Source organism: Nilaparvata lugens, chromosome 4, assembly GCF_014356525.2.
Source record: "Nilaparvata lugens isolate BPH chromosome 4, ASM1435652v1, whole genome shotgun sequence".
Classification (NCBI taxonomy): Eukaryota; Metazoa; Arthropoda; class Insecta; order Hemiptera; family Delphacidae; genus Nilaparvata; species Nilaparvata lugens.
Genome location: NC_052507.1, coordinates 53,973,069 through 53,998,156, shown reverse-complemented (window position 1 = coordinate 53,998,156; position 25,088 = coordinate 53,973,069). Strand labels below are relative to the sequence as shown.

The following is a 25,088-nucleotide window of genomic DNA, read 5'->3' as shown; positions in this document are numbered from 1 at the left end:
TGAGAAAAAATAAAAAAACCTCTCTGAAACATAATTATCATGAATAAGTCTCCTTTTTTTCTAAATGTATTTGTATTAGTGAAGCATTATTATGATTGTCTCATTTTTCCACTAAACGTATTTTTGCATGTATTTGCTTCGATATTAATATTGTGGGACTTTTCTCCCAATTAAAAATATTTCACCATTGGTGAAGCATTATTATGATTGTCTCATTTTTCCACTAAACGTATTTTTGCATGTATTTGCTTCGATATTAATATTGTGGGACTTTTCTCCATTAATGAAGTACATGTAACGTAAATCACATAGAAAAGTACAACCATAGGTTATAAATTCTCGTTTGATTTCGAACGAATGTTACAAGTCAATTAAAAATGGCTCATTCAATCTTTGGCTACTCCCAACAAAAAATTAAATATTATGATAATATAAACACTGTAGTGAAATTTTCGTTTCAAAGTCAGTAGAAATGATAGGAAGGCACAGTTGCCACGTTTATTTTTACAGTACTGTTGATAGTTATGATTCAAATCATCCCGATATATCTGATGTCATATTAATCGTTGATAAATTGTTGGCAATATTGATAGAATATAATATATATATATATATATTATATATATATATATATAATAATTATATATATATATAATAATTATATATATATATATATAATATATATCATATATTATCAGATATGCACCAACAAAATATATCTTCTAATGGATTAATGATAAATTTTCATAATTATTGAGATTAAATTGGTTTTATTTATGAACATATGATATTTCTTCATAGATTCTAAAAACAATTCGGAAACGTTGTAAACTTGGAAGATGATAAAGCTATCTGCTTTGTCTTATAACAGACAAGGACAGCCTTCCAATGTTAGTCAGGTGCTGACTTTGGAACGTCAAATCTCACAATTGCCAGGAAATCATTATTGTCAGGAAACTTTAGAATCGTTCAAATCCTTTGTCAAACGCTGGAAAACTTTCCAACAATAAATCAAATTTCAATGATAAAAACACTATCTGATGATGAAAAACACAATGATAAGAAACCTTCCACCAATAAATCCAATTTCAATTAAGAAAACACTTTTCTTCAATCAATAATATTGTCAGGAAACTCTAGAATCATTCAAAGCCTTCGTCAACCGCTGGAAAAACTCAGCTTCGTTGTTATCTTGAGCAGACTTTGGCCACTCTATGTAGGTGCGAGTTCTCATCAAATAACTGAGTACTTTGGGTCTGACATTTTTCGGAATTTCTTCGAGCAGCACCAGAATAAGGTGGGGTTTGTTGGACTCGATGGTGAAGTATTGGCCCAGATTCATCTCGAACTGGCACCACTTGCTCTTCACAAACGATTTGCTGATCACCAACAAGAGACACTGGCTTTTGTCTATGCAGTCAACTATGTTCTCCATTATACCCACGCCAATCTGTCCAGAAAAAAATAACTATCAACAAATAAATTGAACACAGTGATCAGAGATATTGTAGAATAATTCTATGATAATGCCTCAAGCATTGTAACTTGATTTTTGTGTGAAACTAGAAACTATTTAGGAGGAGAATGCAACGTAGACTTTCGATTATACCATAGAGGAACAATAGCGTAAGTAGATATCCCATGGTATAGGGCGTTTATGTCGCAACTTTTACTCTTATTTCAAGCCGATTACTGTTGATTATTGTCGATTTTTACTGTTTTGTTGGGGTGAGAGTGTATGAACGGCACAATATGAGAGACTACCAGTGTTACACAGCTTCACGGGAAAGAATTACATGGACTATCGGCTTGAGGTAACAGTAAAAGTTGCGCCATAAACGCCCTATATCATGGAATATCTACTTATGTTATTGTTTCTCTATGATTATACGTATGTCTATTGAGTATTGAGTTATTGAACGAGCGTTAGTTCGTTAGCTCAAAGTTTTGAAGCGACAGAAAGTAGTTTTTTCAATTTGAGCCTCCTGTCATATCATAGGTACTTGTAGAATAGATATTTTGCTGTTTTCATAATAATTCTCACCAACTCTGAGTATAATCTTGTATAATCACAAGTTGCTGATTTCAGAGATCAATACAACAGTTCATGAAAGAGTTCTTCAACCCAGGGGGTAGTCCTTTTTGAGGATATGAAAATAATATTGAAAGTACATAAGAAAAAATTTTATGATTAAATCTATCATTTAGTCAGCTGAAGTTAATCATTCATAGCATCATCTGAGGCCATTTGGGTGCTATCACACTTCTTCTTGGAAACAGAAGAAGATTAGGAGAAGAAAACAACGAAGAAGAGAGAGAGAACGAAAGAAGGAAAAGATGGGCGAATAAGAAGAAGATGATGTGAAGAAGAAGAAGAAGAAGAAGAAGAAGAAGAAGAAGAAGAAGAAGAAGAAGAAGAAGAAGAAGAAGAAGAAGAAGAAGAAGAAGAAGAAGAAGAAGAAGAAAAAGAAGAAGAAGAAGTAGAAGGGTGGAAATAAGACGAGAGAGAAGAGGAGACTCAGAATGGAATGAATGGAGATATTTATGTATCCATAGCTGATTTATTGGTGGAAGAATACCGGTATGTTACAAACAAAAGAGATCGAGGAGAGACAGTGAGACAAGGAGGTTAGGTTTAGAACGAATATGAAGATACAGAGATTGAAGAGAACAAGATGGAAAAAAGGAAGAGTAAGAAGAAAGACATTAGAATTGAAGAATGAGAAGAGAAGGATGAGCAAGAGGAGAAGAAGTGGAGGAGAATAAGGAGTAAGTGATTACTATAGGTATAGAGGATGATAGGTTTGACTAGTTTAGAAAAAAAAATTGAAGTCAAAAATGAATTTCAAACTTGAATTTATAGTCCGGGCGCAAATGTGATTTTTGAGTAGCCGTGGAAGACGTCTCAATTTCTTCGTTAGGTCCAGCATAATAAGGATCCTGATGATGATAAGTAGAAATCACAGGCAAACACCTCAGAAACAAGATGGCTGCCAAAATTTTCAGGGTTTTTCTATATCGCTTTTATTTCAATAACCGTTCAAGATATTCAACCGTTTTTTTAGACGAAAATATTTTTAAAATTTCCCTCCACTATTTTTGTTCTATAAAATTTTCCTCTAAAACGCATTTTTTAGTTATTACCTTCAAAAGCCCAAAAAAATGTTTTTCTAAATTTGTTCAAATTTCATTCCATTATAACTTTTTTGTGCAAGAGATACAGATAAATTTTAAATCTGTGAAATTTAGAGCGTTTTTTCAACTTTGGAACGATATATCTTCATGCTTCATAAAAATTGTTGGAATTGGATAAATCTTTCGGATATTGTATTATGATTATTTTTTAGCTTCCAGATGGCTGAATTGATTCGATTTCCTCGACATTATTAAAATTACAGACGATTTCTTGAAAGTCGACATATTTTTACCGCCATCTTGGTTTTTCATGATGACAAACGTTTTTGAGATTGCCATCATGGATAATCTCTTTCTACAAATCATTATAAAGAGATTGATACTATTCTCTAGTCTGTACCTTCAAGGAGTCATGAGTTACACGGTTTTCTGATTGTTGGGATTGGCATTTGGTTGAAAAAGAGTGTTTTCTGCTGCAAACAGTACTTTTTACTCTTTTTCCGATGACGCTCCAGCCGTAAAATATGGACTTACAGCCTCCAACCAAATGCCATTTTGAAGCTTTGGAAATAATCTACAACAATGTGTTAATAATCTAGTGTTTGCCTGCTGAGAATACATATACAGAGTGGAAAGTGAAATATTGTCCCCGAAAAATGTATTTTTCAAGTTTTTGATGTTGAATAAATAATGGAAAGAGTGATTAAAATGAGATGATTCTTTCGAACATCATAGTTGGTTTATTGAAACAGACAAAGAGATTATTACCGATCACAATTTGATGCAAACTATGGCAATCCAAAACTTTTTTGGAATACCGTCAATGAGATAGCAGGCCGTACTAAAAAAATTTAGTTCTCTACAAAGAATAAAGAACAGTTCCCCCTAAAAAAATTTCTAAATACGAGTACACAGAACCTCTCCTTGAACTCCTATAAGGATGTATCCAATGAATTCAACAATTTCTTCTCTAGTGTAGGCAGGAAATTGGCTAATACTATTGTTTCAGGTGATGAACCTTTAATAGATGACTATTTATACAGAAGTCATACTAACTTTGTTTTGAAGCCTGTCACAGAGCAAGTTATCTTGCGACACGTGTCCGGCTTAAGAGGAGGTTCTGCCCCTGGCTATGATAATTTCTCTGCATCCTGTCTTAAATATAACATTCATCTTTTATCAAAACCCCTTCTTCATCTCATTAATCTTAGTCTGTCATGTGGTGTATTCCCTGATCCTTTCAATTAGCTAAAGTGATACCTCTATTTAAATCTGGAGCATGTAATGATATGAATAACTACCGTCCTATATCCCTTTTGAGTGTTTTCTCTAAAATATTAGAAAAAATGTGAAAGAACAACTGATGAGCTATCTTCTAGCAAACAATATTCTTAGTAAATCTCAGTATGGGTTTAGGCAAGATAAATCAATAACTGATGCCCTATTTGATATCAATGTAGAGATTAACAATTCTATATCTTCTAGCCAAAAATCCATGATGATCTTCTTAGACTTGAAAAAGCTTTTGATTCTATAGATAGGAGAAAGCTCTTAAAAAAGTTAGAATACATAGGCATCCAAGGCACATCCTTGTCTTGGTTCAATAGTTTTCTTTCAAACAGGAGGCAATCTGTTTCCATAGCGGGTATAGCTGGTGATGAAGCTGACGTGGATTACGGGGTGATCCAGGGCAGTACTCTGGGTCCCCTGCTTTTCCTCGTCTACATTAACAATATTTCGAGACTTGCCCTGAATGGAAAGATTTTGCTATTTGCCGACGATACCCTGATTTTTCTGAGAGGTGATTCTTGGGAGGAAGTAAAAGATAAAGCAACACATGATCTTGCACAGGTGAAAAAGTGGCTTGACCAGAACACCCTTTCTCTAAATGTAACAAAACAAAGTTTATGCCAATATCTCTGCGCCCATTACTGACTACAACCTTGAAGACATCAAAATACATAACTGTGATGATCCGCAAAGCAATGTATGCAACTGTGAGCGTATAGAAAGAGTACACTCATACAAATATCTAGGTATTGTTTTCGACAGTCGTATGAGATGGTCAGAACACATCACCTACTTAAAATGCAGAATTCGTCGGCTAATTATGCTTTTCGGATGTTGAGTGACATTCTCAATCCAAATGAGATTAAGATGGCCTACTATGCTTATATACAATCAATACTGGCTTTTGGCATCATTGCTTGGGGGGGAGCTTATAAAACAGTTCTAGAACCCGTTGCTGTGGTACAGAGAGGTCATAAAGGTAGCCTTCAAGAAATCAAGATTTCATCCGTCAGATTTATTATTTAATGAAACATCTATTCTTACAGTAAGACAAATTTTTATAAAAGTTCTTCTTATTCACATGTACAAACATCAAAACTCAATCTTTTCAGTAGTCTCACACTCTTATAACACCCGTTACTCACAGAATACAACTGTCTCATCCACTTATTTGCACAGAACTTACTCAACTACCAACCCTTCATATATTTCACAAATTCTTTATAGGAACATTTCCAGTAGATTTCCAGTAGAACTTGAACTTATTTGAATCTTCGTCTATTGACACATTCAAAAACAACACACACTGGTTATTATCAGTCCTCGGTCTGGATGAATCAGAGGAACTTATAAACTCATCCTACAGATAGTTTTTTTTTCATAATCTTTTTATGAGTTTAGTGTCTTGCATCAGACTCAAGGTAAATTTTGCTCCTCATTCAATTCATAATTATTATTAGAATTTCAATTAAGGTATCATTCCTATAATAGCTCTACAGTTTTTTTTCTAATTGAAATCCAACATCGTCGGGGTTTGTGCTTTGTTTCTCATTTCGAGTTTTCCCTGTCCTCCTCTCAATATCTTAGGATACATCCTTTTCCAATATAATATTAATGAATTTATATGTAATTTAATAATAAAATTTCATTCTCGTCAGGCTGACTGATGGGGGCTCATCCTTGCTCACAGACCATAGGTCCATGCAGGGATTAATTCCTTTAAGTACGGCCTGTCAGCTTGCACTATTAGAGGAATAATAAACATTAATGGTAGAATAGAAAGTTTTTATGTTATTATGCTTTATTATTATTATTATTATTATTATTATTATATTATTATTATTATTATATTATTATTATTATTATTATTATTATTATTATTATTATTATTATATTATTATTATTATTATTATTATTATTTTATTATTATTATTATTATTATTATTATTATTATGCTTTGTAAGTAACATTATTGTATTGTAAACATTTTTCTGATAGTGTGGGTGACAGAATTTATTTATATTTGTTGTATTGTTTTTTGGATGAGGAATAAAAGAATTTGATTTGATTTGATTTGAAAATTCTTTGATGGTAAAACCAATCCGATATCATCCACAATAACTGAATAACAAGCGATATAAAAATTTCTGTCAATAATGACCGCCATCTTGTATTTTTCAATGTTGTCGAATATTTTCGTTGTTTCCATCATCAATATTCTTATTTGTCTTGTTGTAACGAAAATATTGAGACCATTTGCAAGTCTCTATCTTGAATTAGTCATGAAAAAATAGATTTTATAGTTCTAGCTTGTTACCTCATGCTTATGGAAAAACGCACCAGAAATCATGCAGGGTTTTCTTTGGAGGGCGCTGGAGAACTCATTTTTTGACGTACAGCGCATGAAAATATATCATTCCAAAGTTGAAATAATGCTCTAAATTCTCAGATTTAGAATGTATCTGTATCTCTTGCACAAAAAAGTTACAATGGAATGAAATTTGAACAAATTTAGAAAAACATTTTTTTGGACTTTTAAAGGTTATAACTAAAAAATATGCGTTTTAGAGGAAAATTTTATAGAATAAAAATTGTAGAGGGAAATTTTAAAAATATTTTCGTTTAAATTAACGGTTGAATATCTTGAACGGTTATTGAAATACAAGCGATATAGCAAAACCCTGAAAATTTTGGCGGCCATCTTGTTTCTGAGGTGTTTGCCTGTGATTTCGACTTATCATCACGATCCTTATTATGCTAGACCTAACGAAGAAATTGAGACATCTTCCACGGCTGTTACTCAAAAACCACGGAGTGCCTTATTCATGATATTTGCGCCCGGACTATTATATTGAGATAAAGAGTAGCCTACTCACCTGAAAATCGCGTTCATGCAAGCAAATCCTGATCCCAGATTCAGTTTCCAAATTGGGCACCAATCTATCGATCACCCAGTCTCTATCGATGCCGGCATACGACACAAAAACGTCGTAGCGGTAATCGCAGCAGAATGATTCCTTTTTCTTTGAAAATGTCGTAAGACTGGCAGCAAATTTCAAATTTTTCGAAATTGTGTAGAAATTGACATGGTTGGTCCAATTCCATGTGGCGTACAGTAGGAGACATACTAGCACTGTTAACAGCAGCCACAGTGATTGTATGGGTACCATAGGTCCCATCCTTGTATCGGATGACAGAGATGCTTAAACAATGTATTCCAATTTAGTGATACAGTATTTGATTGAGATTCATTCGTATATGATTATTTATAATACGACATTTCATTGTAATCAACTATGTAATACAAAAGTGATTATTGAGGATGACTTAGGAACATGTGCACTATCTACAATTACATGAAGGCTGCATCTATTATATGTTATTATGCATACATAATATTTGTGCTTTAATTACATGTATTTTAATCTATCTAATTATGTGTGTTTCATTCCGGGTTTAACTAGCAGCTGATCTTTATCCATTTAAACTAAGGTACCTAGAATACATTGTACCTATACATGTATTCTAGGTACATTGATTTAAACCAAGATGGTGCATATGGGCCCAAGTCGAATCCTGTGTTGATATTCATGATTAAAAATCAAAAATAGATTATAAGATACACATAATACATCATATAAAAAAATATAAAAAATTGAATATATCAGATCCTACGGACTTCTTCCTTCATCTAGTTTCTTTGATGACAAAGTGGTCCCGGTTACACATTCTGTCAATGTGAACACTCTAAGATCTAATGATAGCCTATATATTTAACATTCTTGCTGTAATATGAGTGTCATTTTGTCAACCTCCGATCACATATCAAAGTAACAGAGCTGAACAGCTTGTCATCTTCACCAAACGCTCTGTGATCGCCGTGCGGCCAGATCGTCAATTGTTGAGTTATGGACATAGAAACATGATGTGCGTGAATGGTGTCGGGAAATTGAAGACGTAATTTGAAATTACGTGTGGAATCGTTGTGATCCATGACAACTCGGCCTCACAGTGCTGGTACAACTCCAGCAAATCAAATGGAATAATTTTGATCATCCGCCATACAAACCTTATTCAGCCCCCAGTAACTTATACTTTTTCCCCAAACTCAAGACATGACATTGAGGCCATGAGAGCTCTAAAACAACGTACTAGCCCTCTTAAACTCCTTTGGCGGCAGCATTTCATGAAGAGAGATTTGGTAGGATGGTATACCGGCATTATGGTATATATGACGAATGCATTCATGTTTGAAAAAATAATCATTTTAATTGTGTTTAAAAATAATGAAGAATTAGAGTGTAAGTAGCATTTAGTGAAAAATATTTTCTCTTATATGCATTTGTCTTTTAAAATCACTTCACCTATATGGACTACTTTATTCAAATTAATAAAAACAATATAAAGACATTTCAACTTGAAAATGGCCAAAGTAGGTCGAAACTAGTCGTTAAAATGTTTTGAATTTTTAAAATTGATTTAATAAAAGGTACTACAAGTTCTATATTGTTTTTATTAATTCGTCTTTTATTTAAGGCCAATTGGAGGTTAAACAAATGACCCTCATATAATCTGAATGAGTGGTTGTGTCAATATCGAGAAGTTCTCTTCAAGAAGTATATTATGTTCTGTTAAGTAAATGAAATATTGTTACAAATCTACTTACCGGTGGTGGCACGTTGACAATTTTCTCTTTTCTTCAATTCTTCGAGAGTAAGACTCTCATCTCTATCCAAACGGTTGCAGGTTGTCTCCTTCATATTTAGAATTTTCACAGATCCATAATTTCTCTCAGCAGCACACAACAATCGCTTCAGTTGTTCATTACACAGCAGAACATTATCCCTCAAATTAATCTCTTTGAAGTTGTAAAAATCATGTTCCATCGCCGGTGTGATCCAGGCTATTTTGTTGAAAGAAAGATCCACTATCAAATGTTTTGCGCTACTATCATTCCTCACCAACGTCACATCCCATTTTTGTATCAAATTGCTACTCAGATTGAGATTTTTGAGTGTGTGAATTTGAAATAAATTGAGAGGAATTGTCCTCAAGTTATTTTCACTCAAATCTAAAATTTCTAGAGATGTAAATCTCTTTTCAAACAAATTGGGTTTCACTACTAAACCTCGTTGTAAGTGATTCTCTCTAAATAGCAGCACTCTTACATTGGTGATCCGTTTGAAGAAGCTGTCAATTTCATCGCCAATTATTGGTGATGACTTTTTTGCATTAATGTTAGAGCTTGCATCGATCGCTTCCAGACGTACGAGATTGGTGAATTTCACGTTTTTAAAACAGTTGACAGAATCTATGATTGATAAATGAGTGATATTTGGTTGGATATACTTAGAATCCGATTTACATCTCTTGAAGTAAGTGTAGGATAGATCAAGGAATACTCCTTCAGGCTTGGGGTTTAAAAACTGCCTCAGCTCGGAACTAGTGTACTTTACGCTGATTACATGACTGAAAGGGTTTAAGTTTAAGTCGAGGTATAAAATATTGTTTTTGAGGAAGTTCAGATTGTTCTGTTGAGAAGATTGGAGGAGATAGTTCCCTGACAGGGATACTGATCTCAACGATGGCACCTCGTCGAAGAAATGCGAACTCAGCGATTTGAGTTGACAAAATCTTAGATCCAATTCGAGCAAAGCCGTCACTTGGGGAAATATTGAAGCGCTATCTATTGATGACAGATCGTTAGAAGCAAGACTCAGGTATTGGAGAGAGGATTCCAATTGTTTCAGTTCAGATGGGATGTCTTTCAATTCAGATTTGGCCAGTCCAAGTTTCTTGACATTGTGCGAATGGAGGAAGTCGAAGACGCTCGATGAATTTCTAAGGTTTCGTCCCCTCAGTTCAACTTCTTCAAACTTCCCCAGATGTTCAAATTCTGCAAAATCTGCAAACAAACGTTGAAAATTGAGAAATCAGAGAGTTTTTCATTCGGAACTCGTCCTTTTTCTACAATATCCACCATCTAAATGTAAACGGAAATACATCTGCTGGTGGTTTATGCTCAGAATGCTACTCAATTAAATGCTACCATTTCACCTTCACTACAAGGCTGGACACTGGAGTATGGATGATTTGAAATAATTATTGTCAACGACTTATTTATCAATCAAACTCCATTTTTTGTCACAATGTGTAGGCTTAGTTGTTGCCATTACACATAATATATATGAAGAGTGGAGAAAAACTTTTTTATGAACTGCATAATTGATTATGAATAAATGATAAAATCTGTTCGATAGCTACTATTTACGTCTGGAGCATTCTACGTGCTGAGGAGGTAAACTCCTCAGAACGTTTTTAGTAGTAGTGTACGTGTGAATAAGGCAACCATTTAATCAATTTCAGGATAAACTTTATAGTCTGTATAAAATAAGTTGAGACTTGACCTTTCATCCGAAAAAACAGCGTTGCCAAATTGTGTGCAACTTTCTCAAATTTCTAATTTAACCACAGAATTGTATGTAGAATATCATCCTCGATATTCCATCATTGTTACCAGCTTGACAATCAATCTGTATGTAGGAGAAAGCATTAAAGATTTACAGAGGATAACAAATTTCTATCCCAATTTGAATATTCTTTACTGATGAATTTGAAATTTTTAGGACTGAGCTTACCATATTCACTCTCCAGATATTTTGTGCTCAAAAATTTCGGCTCCAATAATGCGATTAAAAGAGCTGCTGAAGGGTTGAATGTCCCTGTTGAAAATGTTTGAGAAATTAATCGTAAGACATCACGAAAAATATATCTATGAAAGAAATTAATAATTTTAATTTCAATTTACTGTATTTGATACAATTCTTCAATCTTGTTTCAATAGCATACGGTGACATTATGTTTCGGTAATTTATATGGATTTCAAAAGGATATAGAGACCATGCTATTTTGTGAAATTTATTATTTTTTTGGAATAATTATCATAAGAATAAATAATAAATGCTTGTTCCTTTTTCTTTTTTGAACTGAATAATATAGCCTTCAATTACAATGTCACTCTTTTCATTAAATAAACTATAGAAATCAGAACGCAATCAAATCGATTATCATTTTTCAAAGAATAGGTAAAGCCGTGCTATTCCTTTATTTTTTTCTAACAATGATTCCTCCAACTTCCAACTATTGAGACATTGGGAATTTATTTATGCATAAGTATACAAACTTTCAGATCTTCATACAATCATATTTCTTTTCATCTTACAAATAAGAGGTAGATCTCAATTATACAATACCAGTAACTGTAATTGATAGCTGAAAATTGCACTTACTTTTTTTTAATTTGAATTATTAGTCTACTCACCGCACAAGTATAGATAATCAAGGCTAGACTCCATTTTGTTGAAGTCACTCAAATCATCAGAGTCTGAAACTTCGATCACCGACTCAGTGGTGTTTGTGAAGAAAAACAACGTCTTCAAATGCTTCGCATTTTTAAACAACTCAAACAAATTCCTGATATTTAATTTTTCGTCCATCAACAACAGAAGAAGTCTCAAATCCTTCGTAAAAATATTATTCAAATCCGTGGAGTTTTTCAGCGTAAAACTATCGATGATAAGATGGTGTATTTTCGTGTCCTCTTTCTTCACATCCTTCTCATTTTCGTTCCTTCCGTCCTTTTTTATCTTATCATTTTCCGGTTGTTTTGCATCCTTCTTTTGTTGCTTATCTTCATTTTCTCCATCTTCGCTAAAATGGGTCATCATATTTTGTTGTTGATCTCCATCTGTAAGATCTTCGTTTGATAAGGTTTGTCGAAAGCAGTCAGTTATTGGTTTGTTGAAACAAATAAATGTTTCATGCGTCCAAGATGAATAAGGTACTTCTGTACTGATTAGGTTACTCTGTATATAGTCGTCATCTGAATTTGGACAAAAACAAAAATGTATATGAAATTCTAATAGTTATCTATTTTATTCATTCATATGCATACATAGGCCAAAATTATTGGAAGCATAAACCTCAGATAAATGTTTCAGCTGCTGGCAGGAATCAAGCTCTGCAGCATCTAGAGCACTCAGACCTCCACTCTATGTAAACAATGGGGAGACAGCAAGTGTTGCACGGCCTGAGTTCCACCACGTATATACATAGTTATTTATAATCTATGCTTAAGGCTACTATTGACAGAGAGGTCCTTTCCAATGATCTGCCTTGCTTTGTTCCTTTGTACCCAGCTTCCACTTCCTATATTATTCACCCAAGTTTATAAGTTATGTATAGAATAAGTATTTATTATTAGGAGAAATTTTCACTTTCACTTTCACTTCAACATCCCAATTCTTCATTTTATAAAGTTGTTCATAAGGAATGGTGACAATTTGAAGTAAATTTCACCAAGGGAGAAAATACCACAGTGCTATAATGTTAAATAAAACTAAATATAACGTGAAACTTACATTGACGTTGAGTATCATAAGAAATTAATATGTTTCCTTTTTCATCGACCCAATCAAAGAACGAGTTGTCGCAGCTTACAAAGAAAAATGGTGTGGCAAATGCAACAAAAATTACATTGAGTAATGGATGGGAATTGCACATTCTCTGCCATTCATACGAAACACTGAAATTGATAGAGTGAATTTCAAATTAAATCACTAATAGCTTACCATTAGTTACAATACTGTTCAAACTAATTGATTAAAATACATTGAAAAATATTGAAAACAGAATAACAAATATCATAATATCGTCAGAATTACATGTCAAGAATAAAGTATGTTACTCATTTTATCAAAATTACAAAATAGAAAGAAAAGCAGACATAACAGCCCTATACATAATTTATCAGAGAGAGAGAGAGAGATACATCCATTCATCATTTATTATATTTATTAAAAACAGTTTATTAACAGTGAAGATTTCACTCTTTTGGAGGTCTTTGAAACTATTTTGATGTTTTATACACCGACAATTTTGTTTACTGACTGACTGGAATAGTCCTACTTTCGTGCGGCAAGCGTATATGTCGCATAGTTGTATAGAACAACAATATAGTATGTTAATACATCGCAATAATTCAGAATGGATCTAGAAGCCATCAGCTTCAACTTATTTAATTTAGTAAATACATAGTTGTTTGGAAAATGATTGCCAGACATGTGGATGAGAGGATAAAGGAATAAAATTATTATGAATGAACCTTTAACATGAATTTCATTCACAACCTCTATCTCTACTGAGTTGGAGTTTTAAAAACATAAATGAAAGCTAGTGATTTTGGCTAACTACCGGTCACAATAAATTATACCTATGCGACACAATATATATTACGGTCCAATATGGAAGTAGCCATATAGCTCTCGTCTCTGAATTATAATTTATAACTTATCATGAGAGATTAGATAGATATTGATATTGAAAAAGTACTATATGATATTGAACTATAAAAAAGTGGGTGAAACCTAACTCAATAGGGTCAATGGAAGCCAATGCAACTGCTAAACCCTTTCGCAGGTAGATTAAGCACATTTCTGATCTTTGTGCAATGAAGCGTTTGCCCCAACCTATTATATTTAGTGACTTTATTCCACACTCAGAATTTTACTTAGGGATTCCGATTTATGTGGTTTTAAGAGGTTATAATTTCCAACTATTATACAGTCTATAGTCTCTATACTCTTTAGCTCTTGGTGCAACATGGTGTTCCTGCAGAGCTTATAACAAACCTAACGATTTGTTAAAATCCTAAAAATCTAATGAATACGACAAATATCTAAATCATGAAGACATATACAACTTTTCATTGATGTACAATCTAATTGCGAAGCAAAGGTTATGCCGGTTATGAAGTTAAAAATCAATCCCTGCAATCAAATACTGAGTTTCCAGAAATGAAATAATAATGTTAGTATTATAACGATTGAATAATTCATATCGGGTTATCAAAGATAGATAAATCGTTCAATCCACACAAAACACAAATGAGCTCAACACACAGAAACATAATAAGTTATATTCATTTGAACAGTTGAATTTTATCATTATGGAACACAATTTTGAATGAGCCAGTTCTAATATCAAAGGACATTAATAGAGTAACTATACTAGACGTATGTGTATTATGTATATAAATCTGATTTTCCTAGTGCTATTTTGATTCTTCTAAACATTCATATCGAGTTGTAATAATTAATGTGAGGTCGGTTTAATTTTGCGGACCGGAGTATTGGATTTTGGAGTAGGTATTAAAAATATGTTTTATGTTACTAAAACTATTTCAATGGAGACATGAACAGACCTATTGTTGAATATTGACATGGGTTGAAAGTTTTTGTTTTCCATTCCACCGCCATTGAAGGAGGGGTATTTTTCTTCTTTGACTGTTCCATGCCCCCATTGAGATAGGTTTTACCCAAAAAAAGTCGAATCATATTCAGAAGTTAATGAGTCACCTAAAGTTTTATATAAGATAATTTACTCATGTTTTTATCTGTGCGTTCCTAAAAAAACCGTTGGTGATAGGGTTGGCAGGTATCCTCGGTGGTATACTAAGGATTGATTCAGGACATTAAACGGAAGGAAAAATGTGCCCAGAAGATGAGAGTCTATCTTTCTATAAAATATAGTCCCCATCTGTACAATCAAAAACCAAATTATATTAAGAAAGTCGATAGTTTTAAAGACCTTGGTGTTATTTTTGAGCTCAATTTTAATCACCATGGTAGGAGTTTATGTTCCAGAGCATATCAACAGATTGCATTCATTCGGAGAACCTGCTCTCACTTTGATAATCACAACGTTCTCATCGTATTGTTATGGATGAGGCCTTTAGAGGGGCAGCAGAGGCAAGGGGCTTCTGGAATCTTCCATTGTGTTCCTATCGACAGAGTTGTCGACCAATGGCAAACGCTTCCTGGAACCTTCTTGTAAACAACATGGTGGTGGCAGGGGGGTGCTTCTAGATCATTCCCGTGATTTCACGTCTTGGTGCAGGGAGTCATCGACTAATGGAAAGCGTGATCTAGAAGTATCCATGCACTGTGATTGGTTGGGCATGTTCGACAACTCCAGAACCATTTTGAAAGTCATCATCATCATCTTACGTACAAGGATTAGGTTAATGCCTGTTCCGACTTACAAACAGCTTATTAATATCTATATTTCAATTACAAAATTACGCTATAATATATACAAGTAGTGTATTTATTGCCATCTCTTCCGTGGCCTACCAATAGATCTTTTCCCTGCCGGTTTATAATTCAATATCTGTAGTGGAAGCCTTTCTGCCGGCATTCTTTCCACATGGTCTTTCCACTGCTTCCGGTATTGTGTGACTTTTTCCAACAAGCTGTAAATTCCTAGCTCTGCTCGGATATCATCGTTTCTGATGTTGTCCCTTCTATCGCAGCCCTTGGTTCTCTGGAGGAATCACATCTCCGCCGCCTGCACTCTACTCTCTAGGGGTTTAGTTGTAACCCACGACTCACTTCCGTAGAGGAGGACTGGAGCAGCCATTATTCTAAAAAAATTCACTATAGTTTCTCTCCGTGCTTGCTTCCCCAAGGTTCTGCTAATATTGCCACTTACCACTTGAAATTTTCCAATCTTTTTCTTGATATCCAAATCTTCACTATAACTGATGTCGCATCCTAAATGTGTATATTTCGATACTTGTTCTAGAACTTTGTTGTCAATCACAATTTTTGACCGGGTTGGATGTTTACCTGTGAAAGCCATAATTTTTGTCTTGTCTATTGATATTTTAAAATTGTACTCTTTACAAATTTCGTTAAGAACATATACTGATTTTTGGAGGTCATTTTCACTGTCTTGAATAATCCACAAGTCATCAGCAAACAACAATGCATTCAGGTACTCATCATTTGTTAGTTTAATTACTAAAGCTACTCTACATTTCCATTTTCTGAAAATGTGGTCCACATAAATATTGAATAAAGTGGGTGATAAGCTGCACCCTTGTCTAACTCCTTGATTTATAATCATTTCGTCTAGTTGATCCTTACCTGTATTGATTACTATTTGCGTTTTATTGCAGAGCGATTTAATCACATTCACCATGTGTAGAGGGTATCCTCTCTCTTTAAGAATGTCCCACAAACGGCATCGATTCACTCTGTCAAACGCTTTTTCAAAATCGATGAAAGCCATGTGCGTTTCAAGATTGAACTCTCTTCTCTTCCCTATTATTCTTTTTACTGGAAAAATATTGTCTGAGCAAGAACGTCCTTTTCTGAAGCCACTTTGCTCTTCATTTAAAATGGCTTCTGCAATAATCTCTACTCTACCATTTATTATTTTAGAATAGATTTTGTACCCAACATTTAGTAAACTGATTCCCCTATAATTTTTGCAATTATTTCGCTTTCCTTTTTTGAAAAAACAGATTACTTCTGCCTTTTTCCATTCTCCAGGGATTTCACATCTTTTCCAACACTTGCTTAACAGCTGCAAAAACCTCAGCTCTAAAAACAAACCACCATATTTAAAGAGTTCTCTATTCAGTCCATCCAAGCCAGCAGCTTTACGGTTTTTAATGCTCTGCAATGCTTGAAACAGTTCTTCCCTTGTTATGAAGTCCACAGAATTGTTTGCAAGCGGATCTGAAGGAGCAGTGTTTGGGACATTTTCAGAAAACCATAACTCTTTATAATGACTTTTCCATTCAGTATCAGATATCATGTTCAATGATGCATCATCTTTTTCACTCCTGTTTATCGATCACATTATCTTACTTTATGCATATTGTTGCCTTCCATGAATATCATTTTCTATCACGTTTATAAACTTATCCCATGACACCTGTTGAGCGTTCCGCACCACCTGCTTTGCAATGTTACGTTTTTGCAATTAATCTTCCTTAGCTTCTTGTGTCTTTTTCTGCAAAAATATGAGGTATGCCGTCTGCTTTTCTTGGATAGCAGTTTCTATATCACAGTTCCAAATCCTTAAACGCTTCTTACTACTTCTCAGCTTTTTCCCGAGTGCCTCAGTTGCAGCTTTCTCAATGCATGACTTTATATTGGTCCATTCCGTCTGAATATCATCGGCAGCTGGTATGGTCAAGAAGTGTTCCTGCAATCAATCGCCTCTGATACAGGTCCCATATGCTATCATCCTGTGAAAGATTTATTTTAAACACTTCTCCCCTCTAAAAGTTCTATTGCATATTATATAAATGCGGTACGAGTTGCAGTCGGGAGTTAGTTGACAGACTACAGTAATATTGCTCGTTTCTTCTCTTATTGTGACAGACTTGTAATAAAATGATAACAGACTTCTATAGACTTTTGTAGTTGATTACGCAGTTTATTATTCTTGGTGACAGTTATTTATATTAGATAACAGCATAAGCTTGTGATCTCTCTCTCTCTCACTCTCTCTCTCTCTCTCTGGTTCGCCCTCTAAATAAAGTTCCATCACCCAATAAAGTTGAGGATTTTAGACCAATCAGTATTTTACCTGCATTGTCCAAAGTGCTAGAAAGACTCATTCATGCTCAAGTTGTAAAATTTCTAGACAACAATAGTAAGCTTCATAACTTTCAATCAGGCTTTAGAAAATTCCATTTAACTGAGACAGCTCTGCTTCGTGTCACTGATTATATAAGGTTAGCTATGGACCAAAGAAAATGCACCATCCTCACCCTATTTGATTTTTCTAAAGCATTCGATACTGTTGATCATACAGTCCTTCTGAATAAGTTGGCTATTCTTGGTTTCAGTCACAACTCGTTAGTTTGGTTCAAATCCTATCTATTAGGTAGGAAACAATGTGTATCTGTCGGTGACAGAAAGTCAACTTGGAAAAACGTTATGCATGGAGTACCACAAGGTTCAATTTTATGCCCTCTCCTCTTTACTTTGTATGCTAATGACCTTTCTTTCATTATCAAATTCTTCAGTTTCCATACTTATGCAGACGACCTTCAAATCTATTTAAGCTGTCCCATAACAAAAATTAATGAAACAGTTGGAACAATGAATCAGGATATCAATTCGATAGTGGAATGGACAAAGAAAAATGGCCTTAAGCTTAATCCCATCAAAACACAACCCATTATAATTGGATATTCTCGTCTTATAAACAATATTGACCTTGAATCGATTCACAAAATTAGTGTAGACAGTAATGACATTCCTTACTATAGCTCAGTTAAAAATTTAGGCATTATTATGAATAATACTCTTGACTGGTCAGAACAAGTGAACAAAACTTGTAAAAAGGTATTCTCAGCCATGCATGCATTGAAGAAAATGCACGATATCCTCCCTAGAAACATTAAATTATTATTGGTTCAATCTCTCATCTTCCCACATTTGAAGTATTGTAATTCTGTTCTTAACGATATGCAAGTCACTCTGAATGATAAACTACAGCGTTGCCAAAATTATTGTCTACGTTTCGTCTACTCTCTCCAATGCCATGATCATATCACCCCAGCCCACATTGCTAGTTCAACATTAAAGCTTCCCGATCGGAGGCTTTTTCGAATAGTCAAGCTTGTTAGAGATATCTTGAAATACGGTAATCAGAACTATTTTAAAGATGATTTCAAATTTGTCTCTGAAGGTAGGAGGATAGATGCTTCACATACTAGAACCGGAGAAAGTACTTTAAGGATACCCAATCATCGAACCACTATTTTCACAAAATCCTTCTTAGCCAGTGCCTGTCGTGCATGGAATACACTTCCATGTTTCTATCAGGTCTATCGAGAGCCGAGCGAGCTTCATCCTGACTTTAAAAAAACATATTTTGGAACAAATGACTGAAACTGTCCGGCCCTAGAACGATCACATGACAACCATCCCTCACCCATTCCACCAATATAAACCTTTAAACCATGTTATAGAACGAATTATATATATATATATATATATATATATATATATATATATATATATATATATATATATATTATATAAACTCATGTTATTTCAATTATCCACTGCATACTGCTGTATATTACTGAAAGTTGATAACCCTGATCTACTTTCAGCCTACTTCATTTTATTAATCAATTATTTGATCTTATCTACCTATATAATTATTTTACCTTATCAATTTTCTGTTTTTTTTTTCTCTTTAATATTCATATTGATTAAAACTTTTACAATATTTCCATTAATAAATAAATCCTTAGTTTAAATAACGAAATTAACGTTTTGGTAGAGAGTTAGTGGGGAGGATATTTTTAATATTCTTTCCGAAGAATGGACATTGATATGTTCAAAGCTCCGCCAATTTATGTGGATGCATAACAATATGATTATTATCTATAGTTATTATATTACAAATTGCTTTTTCATATCATATACAGTTTAATAATCATTTTCTTAGTCTATATTATGTAAATTCATCTATAATTTTGCTGTATTGTAAGCTATTGTATATAAGTGTATAAGCCAGTATATATTGTAATCTACATAAATAAAGTACTCAATCAATCAATCAATCTCTCTCTCTCCAATGGCGCTACAGCCTAAATCGGGCTTTGGCATCAATTAAACTTTGCCTCCAGCCATCTCTATCCATTGCTGCACCTTTCCATCTCCTCACACGTAGCATTTCCCTAGCGTCCTTTGCCGCTCTATCCTCCCATCGCTCTCTTGGTCTTCCAACAGGTCTCCTTCCTCCAGGCTGTCCCAAGAATACCTTTCTTGGCACACATATATCTGGCATCCATTGCGAATGACCTGTCCATCGGAGCAGCATCAATCTTATGTGGGCCGATAGAGGGGGTTTTCTTCAGAGTGTTGCTAACTCTGCATTAGTACGGATAAGCCACTGTCCTGCCTCACATATATTGTCCTGGTCCATATATTCTTCACAGCATCTTTCTCTCAAATACATTCAACAGGTCTGCTGTTCTGGCTGTCATTGTCCATGTCTCACTTCTGTAACACACCACTGTCCTTATAATGCTTTTATATAGTTTTATCTTGCATTCACGGTGTACATTCCTAGCTTTGAATATGCATATAAGGGAGAAAAATGTGCGGTTGGCTGCAGTGATACGTTTTTAATTTCTTTGAGTTCCCCATTAGTATCCATTATGCAACTCCCAAGGTATGTGAAATTGTCAACTACTTCATAGTGCTTCCCTCCACATTCCATGAGTTGTCCGAGTCTATTTCGATGCTGTCTACTCTGGAGCAATACTTTTGTTTTTTCAGTGTTTATCTCCAGCCCAACATTTGATGCACCCTCCTCCAACTCCATTGCTACATTTTTCACAGCCATCGTAGATCTACCAAGTATGCCAATATCATCTGCATAGCCTAGTATTTGAACTGACTTCATCATCAGTGTTCCACACCTATCCACTGAAGTCCTCCTTATTGCATGCTCTAGTGCCAAGTAAAAGAACATTGGTGCAATTCCATCTCCTTGCTTTAGGCCATGCTTCGTTTCGAGATATTCTGTCAGCTCTCCAGCCACTCTGACCTGGCAAATCGTATTCTCCATTGTGGCTCTGACTAGCCTCACCAGCTTTCATGGAATGTTGAAGTCTAACATGATTGTATACAGCCTGTCTCTTGTGATGCTGTCATAGGCCTGCCTGAAGTCGACAAACATTGCGAATATATCTATATTGTTTTACCAGCATTTTTCTGTAATCTGTCGGAGGGTGAATAATTGATCAGTAGTTGATCTACCTGGCCTAAATCCTGACTGGTATTCTCCTATCATGTTTTCTGCATACACCCCTAATCGTGCTTTTAATGCTGTGGTGAATATTTTATATGTTGTGTTCAACAGATAAATTCCTCTATAGTTTTGGCTGTCTATTTTGTCTCTGTTTTTGTAAATGGGACAAATAATACTTTTCTTCCATTCATCTGGGAGCTGTTCTCAACACCATACCTGCTCAATAAGCTTGTGAAGCCGTTTGTATATTTGCATGCCCCCATGCTTCCATAGTTCACCTGGAATTCAATCTGTTCCGGGAGCTTTATTGTTTCTTAGCAGCTTAGTGGCCTCAATAATTTCCTCCAGAGTTGGAGGTTCAACACTGTCTACAATTTCCTGTTCCTGTTCCAACCTAGGATCTCAATTTTGCACTATTCCGGGAGGAGCCTGATTCAGCAAATCACTAAAATGGGTTCTCCATATCTCTTTGATCGCTTCCCTATCTCCAATCACTTCTCCTTCTTTGCTCTAGTGGGCCTTTTCATATAAGTTTTCCTATTCCTATTTTTTTCTTCAATTGCTTTTCTGCAGTCCTCATCAAACCAAACTTCTCTTATTTTTCTCCTTTCCAGGCCAAGTACTGCTTCTGCTGAGGTAGTTAACATTTCGGTCAGGATTTGTAATTGCTCTTCTATCATCATATCTACAATAGACCCATCCATCTCTTCAATTTTTCTATTCAGTGCTTCTTCATATTCTCTCTTCTCGGCCACATGCAGTTTGTTTATATCAAACTTTGGTCGCTCTTGATATCTCTCTTTATTAACTGCAATATGGCATCGAAACTTCACACTTACTAGATAATGGTCTGAGTTCCAGTTTGCCCCTCTGTAACTACGCACATTCATGACACTGGACATTCCCCTTTTATTGATGATGACATGGTCAATCTGATTGAAGACTCTGCCATTTGGAGATATCCATGTTTGCTTATGTATATTTTTCCTTGGATGTTGTGTTGATGCAACAATCATGTTTCTTAATGCTGAAAATTCAATAACTCTTCTCCCATTGTCGTTACTGATTTCATGAGACTATTTGAGCCAATAATATCTCTCCAGTGATCTTCTCTACCCACTTTAGCATTCATATCCCCAATAACTATTTTATGTCATTCGAGGGCAAGCTGTCATAAATGCTTTCCACTTTACAGTAGAACACTGTTCCTTTACTTCATCCTCCTTATCTTCAGTTTCTTCATGTACGTTTATAATGGACATATTGAAGAATTTTGTTTTGATTCGCAAGGGACATATATGCTCATCCACTTATTTGAAATCCAATATGTTATGCATAAACTTTTTCTGAACAATGAAACCAACTCCCAACTCATGTCTGCCATCCATCTTTCCACTATAGAGAATTGTCCCCTCTCTAGTGTCTGACACGCCACTTCCATCTTAATTCCTGCACAGCCAAAAATACCATTTTATGTCTCTCCATTATTTGAAAGACTTCCTTCAAGACACCTCCCCTATACAATGTTCTAACATTCCAAGTTCCAAATCCAGAATTCAAGTCAGTTCTTTTCCTGTATGATTTCCTTTTATTCCGGTTACCAATCCGAGGCTCGTTTAATTGTTTCTAAACAATTGAGTTTTTACGGGGATGGGGGGTCAGCCCATTGCCCAACCCCCAACCTGGAGGACCAGGTAGTTTTTTCGGGTTTCCTTCCCTAGCCTTTGGTAAACCAATACCAAACTACAAGGCAGCAGCATAAGGAAAAAATAAAATGAAAAAGCTTGTGATAATTCTGTGTAATTTATTAGGTAGTGATCAGTTTATAATTTTTAGTTTATGTCCGTGTGTTATAGTGTTGTAAGTAATGTAATCAGTATAGATCACCTCAAGTGTTTCATTAGTGTAGAAACCCGTAACACTATTATGACAAGACACTACTATAGTAAACGCAAATAAAATTGGTGAGGCGGGTGATGGTGGCACCATCTCTGAGTGAAATTGGTAAATTCCAAACTTCAAATTACATGTGTTATTCTAAAATATTGGAGATCTGTCAATCATATGACAATTTCAAAATCAGGTTTCATTTATGTTTTAGAGAAAAATAAACAAATATCCATCACTTGTCCAATTACAACGGATCAGTGAAGGCTTGAATTGGTTCTAATCGTTTCTTATTTTTGTATATTTTTCACTTAAATTTGAAAATGTAAAATTCACATAAATGTATGACTGAATTTGAAAAACTTGAATAAACATATTTTTAATGAGAAGTTAGGTTATGATAACATTTCAAATGTAAACAAACACAAAGCAGAAGAACTTTTATACTGCTTGAAATTTACCAATTTCACTTAGAGATGGTGCCACCATCTGCTCTGAAGTATGGCATTCATATCTTTTCTCTCATAGCTGGAATTAAAAAGAATCCAATAGCCTATAAATTAATGAGATTTGTAAATTTGTATAGCATTTTAATAACATGTTCTGTCCTTTCAATTTTCCCACAGCCGAACAAAGAGCCATATTGTGATTCAATCCCTTGAAGCTTCTCGGTACTGTTAACTGTGTCTGTTTCTGTATAACTTTATGTATTGAACAACCAAAATTTAATTGACCTATCTACTTTCATTGTTGATAATAATAATATCGAGTGACCTGGCTGGCTCAGGTCTGGTGTCAGAGTTTTCAGGTCGCAACTGATCAATTTCAGGGTCTCTGACATGACCTAACGACTGCTTTTTAGGCAGCTGGGACCGACGGCTTAACATGTCCATCCGAAACACGCGAGTGGCTCAAGAGTATCTTGAGTATAAGTATCTTGCCCGGGCCGGGATTTGAACCAGGGTCTTCATTGTTGATTATATTACATGTGTCTTCAATTTCAAAGCACTCGATCCAGCTTGAGATTATCTTGAAATTTTTGGGATTTTCCCGCCTGCTTCCCATATTTTTATAAATAAATTAATTTTATAATAAGAGATCAGGTCTCAATGACTCAAAAAAATAAAATTTAGAAACTATTTATCAAATGTTGTACTTACAGATGTCTTTTGGACTTCAAAAATATCAAACCAGTGAAGGAACGAATTTCATCACAGTCTTCTTTACGCGGATAATCAATAATAATATTTGATAATAATTGATACTTTATCTATTATTATTGTCTGATAATTTATGTAATAATCTTATGTAATAGGCAGATAATCTATTTATAAAGAACACTCTTCAATGAAACACTGAAACACTAGAACGTCCCAAGTTGAGACTAATGATTTTTTCAAGTTTACAATGTCTACATTTGGTTGATTCTGTACCTGGATCAATAAAATCATAAACACAAGTTCAATCTCCCCAGAATGTACGGCTATTAATAATTTGATAATTTATTGAAGTGTAGCAGATATGTGGCTGTCATTGATAACAGATTCAAGTGCCCGGTTGTTGTAGCTTGTCAAGTTCGAGTAATCCATCTGTTGAAAACTTGTGTTTTAAAGTGGAATTTCGTTAAAATACTATAGATTTGTACACGGTACTCTGTACTATAATTATTATTCTCTCAATATTGAACATTATCACGGCGCAAAACAAAAATAACAGTATGCAAATCATCTACAGATATCATGCTCGATGACAATTGAAAAAAGCTATTTATTTATTATGTTCAATGGAACAGGAAAACTGTTCTCGATCCATATGGCCGAAAGAAACTTTGTTCGGAAGTTCGGAACTCACCTAAAACAGCAAATTAATCATATTAATATCCTTCTTATTCAGCTTATTTACTATAGTGAGGTCCACGTTATAATGACAGTATTTGATTATCATTGGTGTTGCTATCCTTTGTCTATCATTCGACAAAGCAGATAGAGTTATCCTTTTATTTATCCACAACGTTGCCAGATCGTTTTTTAACAATGTAGAAATATAATTAATAAACAAAATACCTATTCAATCTCGATGATTATGAAAATTGATTACCCAATCATTAAATTTTTTTTGATCGGATATCTCTATCCTCTATA

The 25,088-nt window shown here is 34.4% G+C and overlaps 1 protein-coding gene across 2 annotated transcripts; it reads right to left on the bottom strand.

The window, feature by feature from the left end:
• Positions 1-750: 750 nt before the first annotated feature.
• Positions 751-24,414, bottom strand: LOC111062857 (toll-like receptor 4). 2 transcript variants are annotated; one of them, XM_039425858.1, is made up of 7 exons: positions 24,108-24,414; positions 12,846-13,009; positions 11,747-12,307; positions 11,064-11,147; positions 9,092-10,330; positions 7,302-7,627; positions 751-1,450 (listed from the first exon to the last, which is right to left on the bottom strand). In XM_039425858.1, the coding sequence occupies exons 2-7, from the start codon at positions 12,985-12,987 to the stop codon at positions 1,127-1,129; spliced, it is 2,676 nt and encodes an 891-aa protein (XP_039281792.1). In that variant the 5' UTR covers positions 12,988-13,009; positions 24,108-24,414; the 3' UTR covers positions 751-1,126. The 2 variants fall into 2 exon arrangements, with proteins under 2 accessions (XP_039281792.1, XP_039281793.1); XM_039425859.1 differs by lacking the exon at positions 11,747-12,307.
• Between the last annotated feature and the right edge of the window lie 674 nt (positions 24,415-25,088).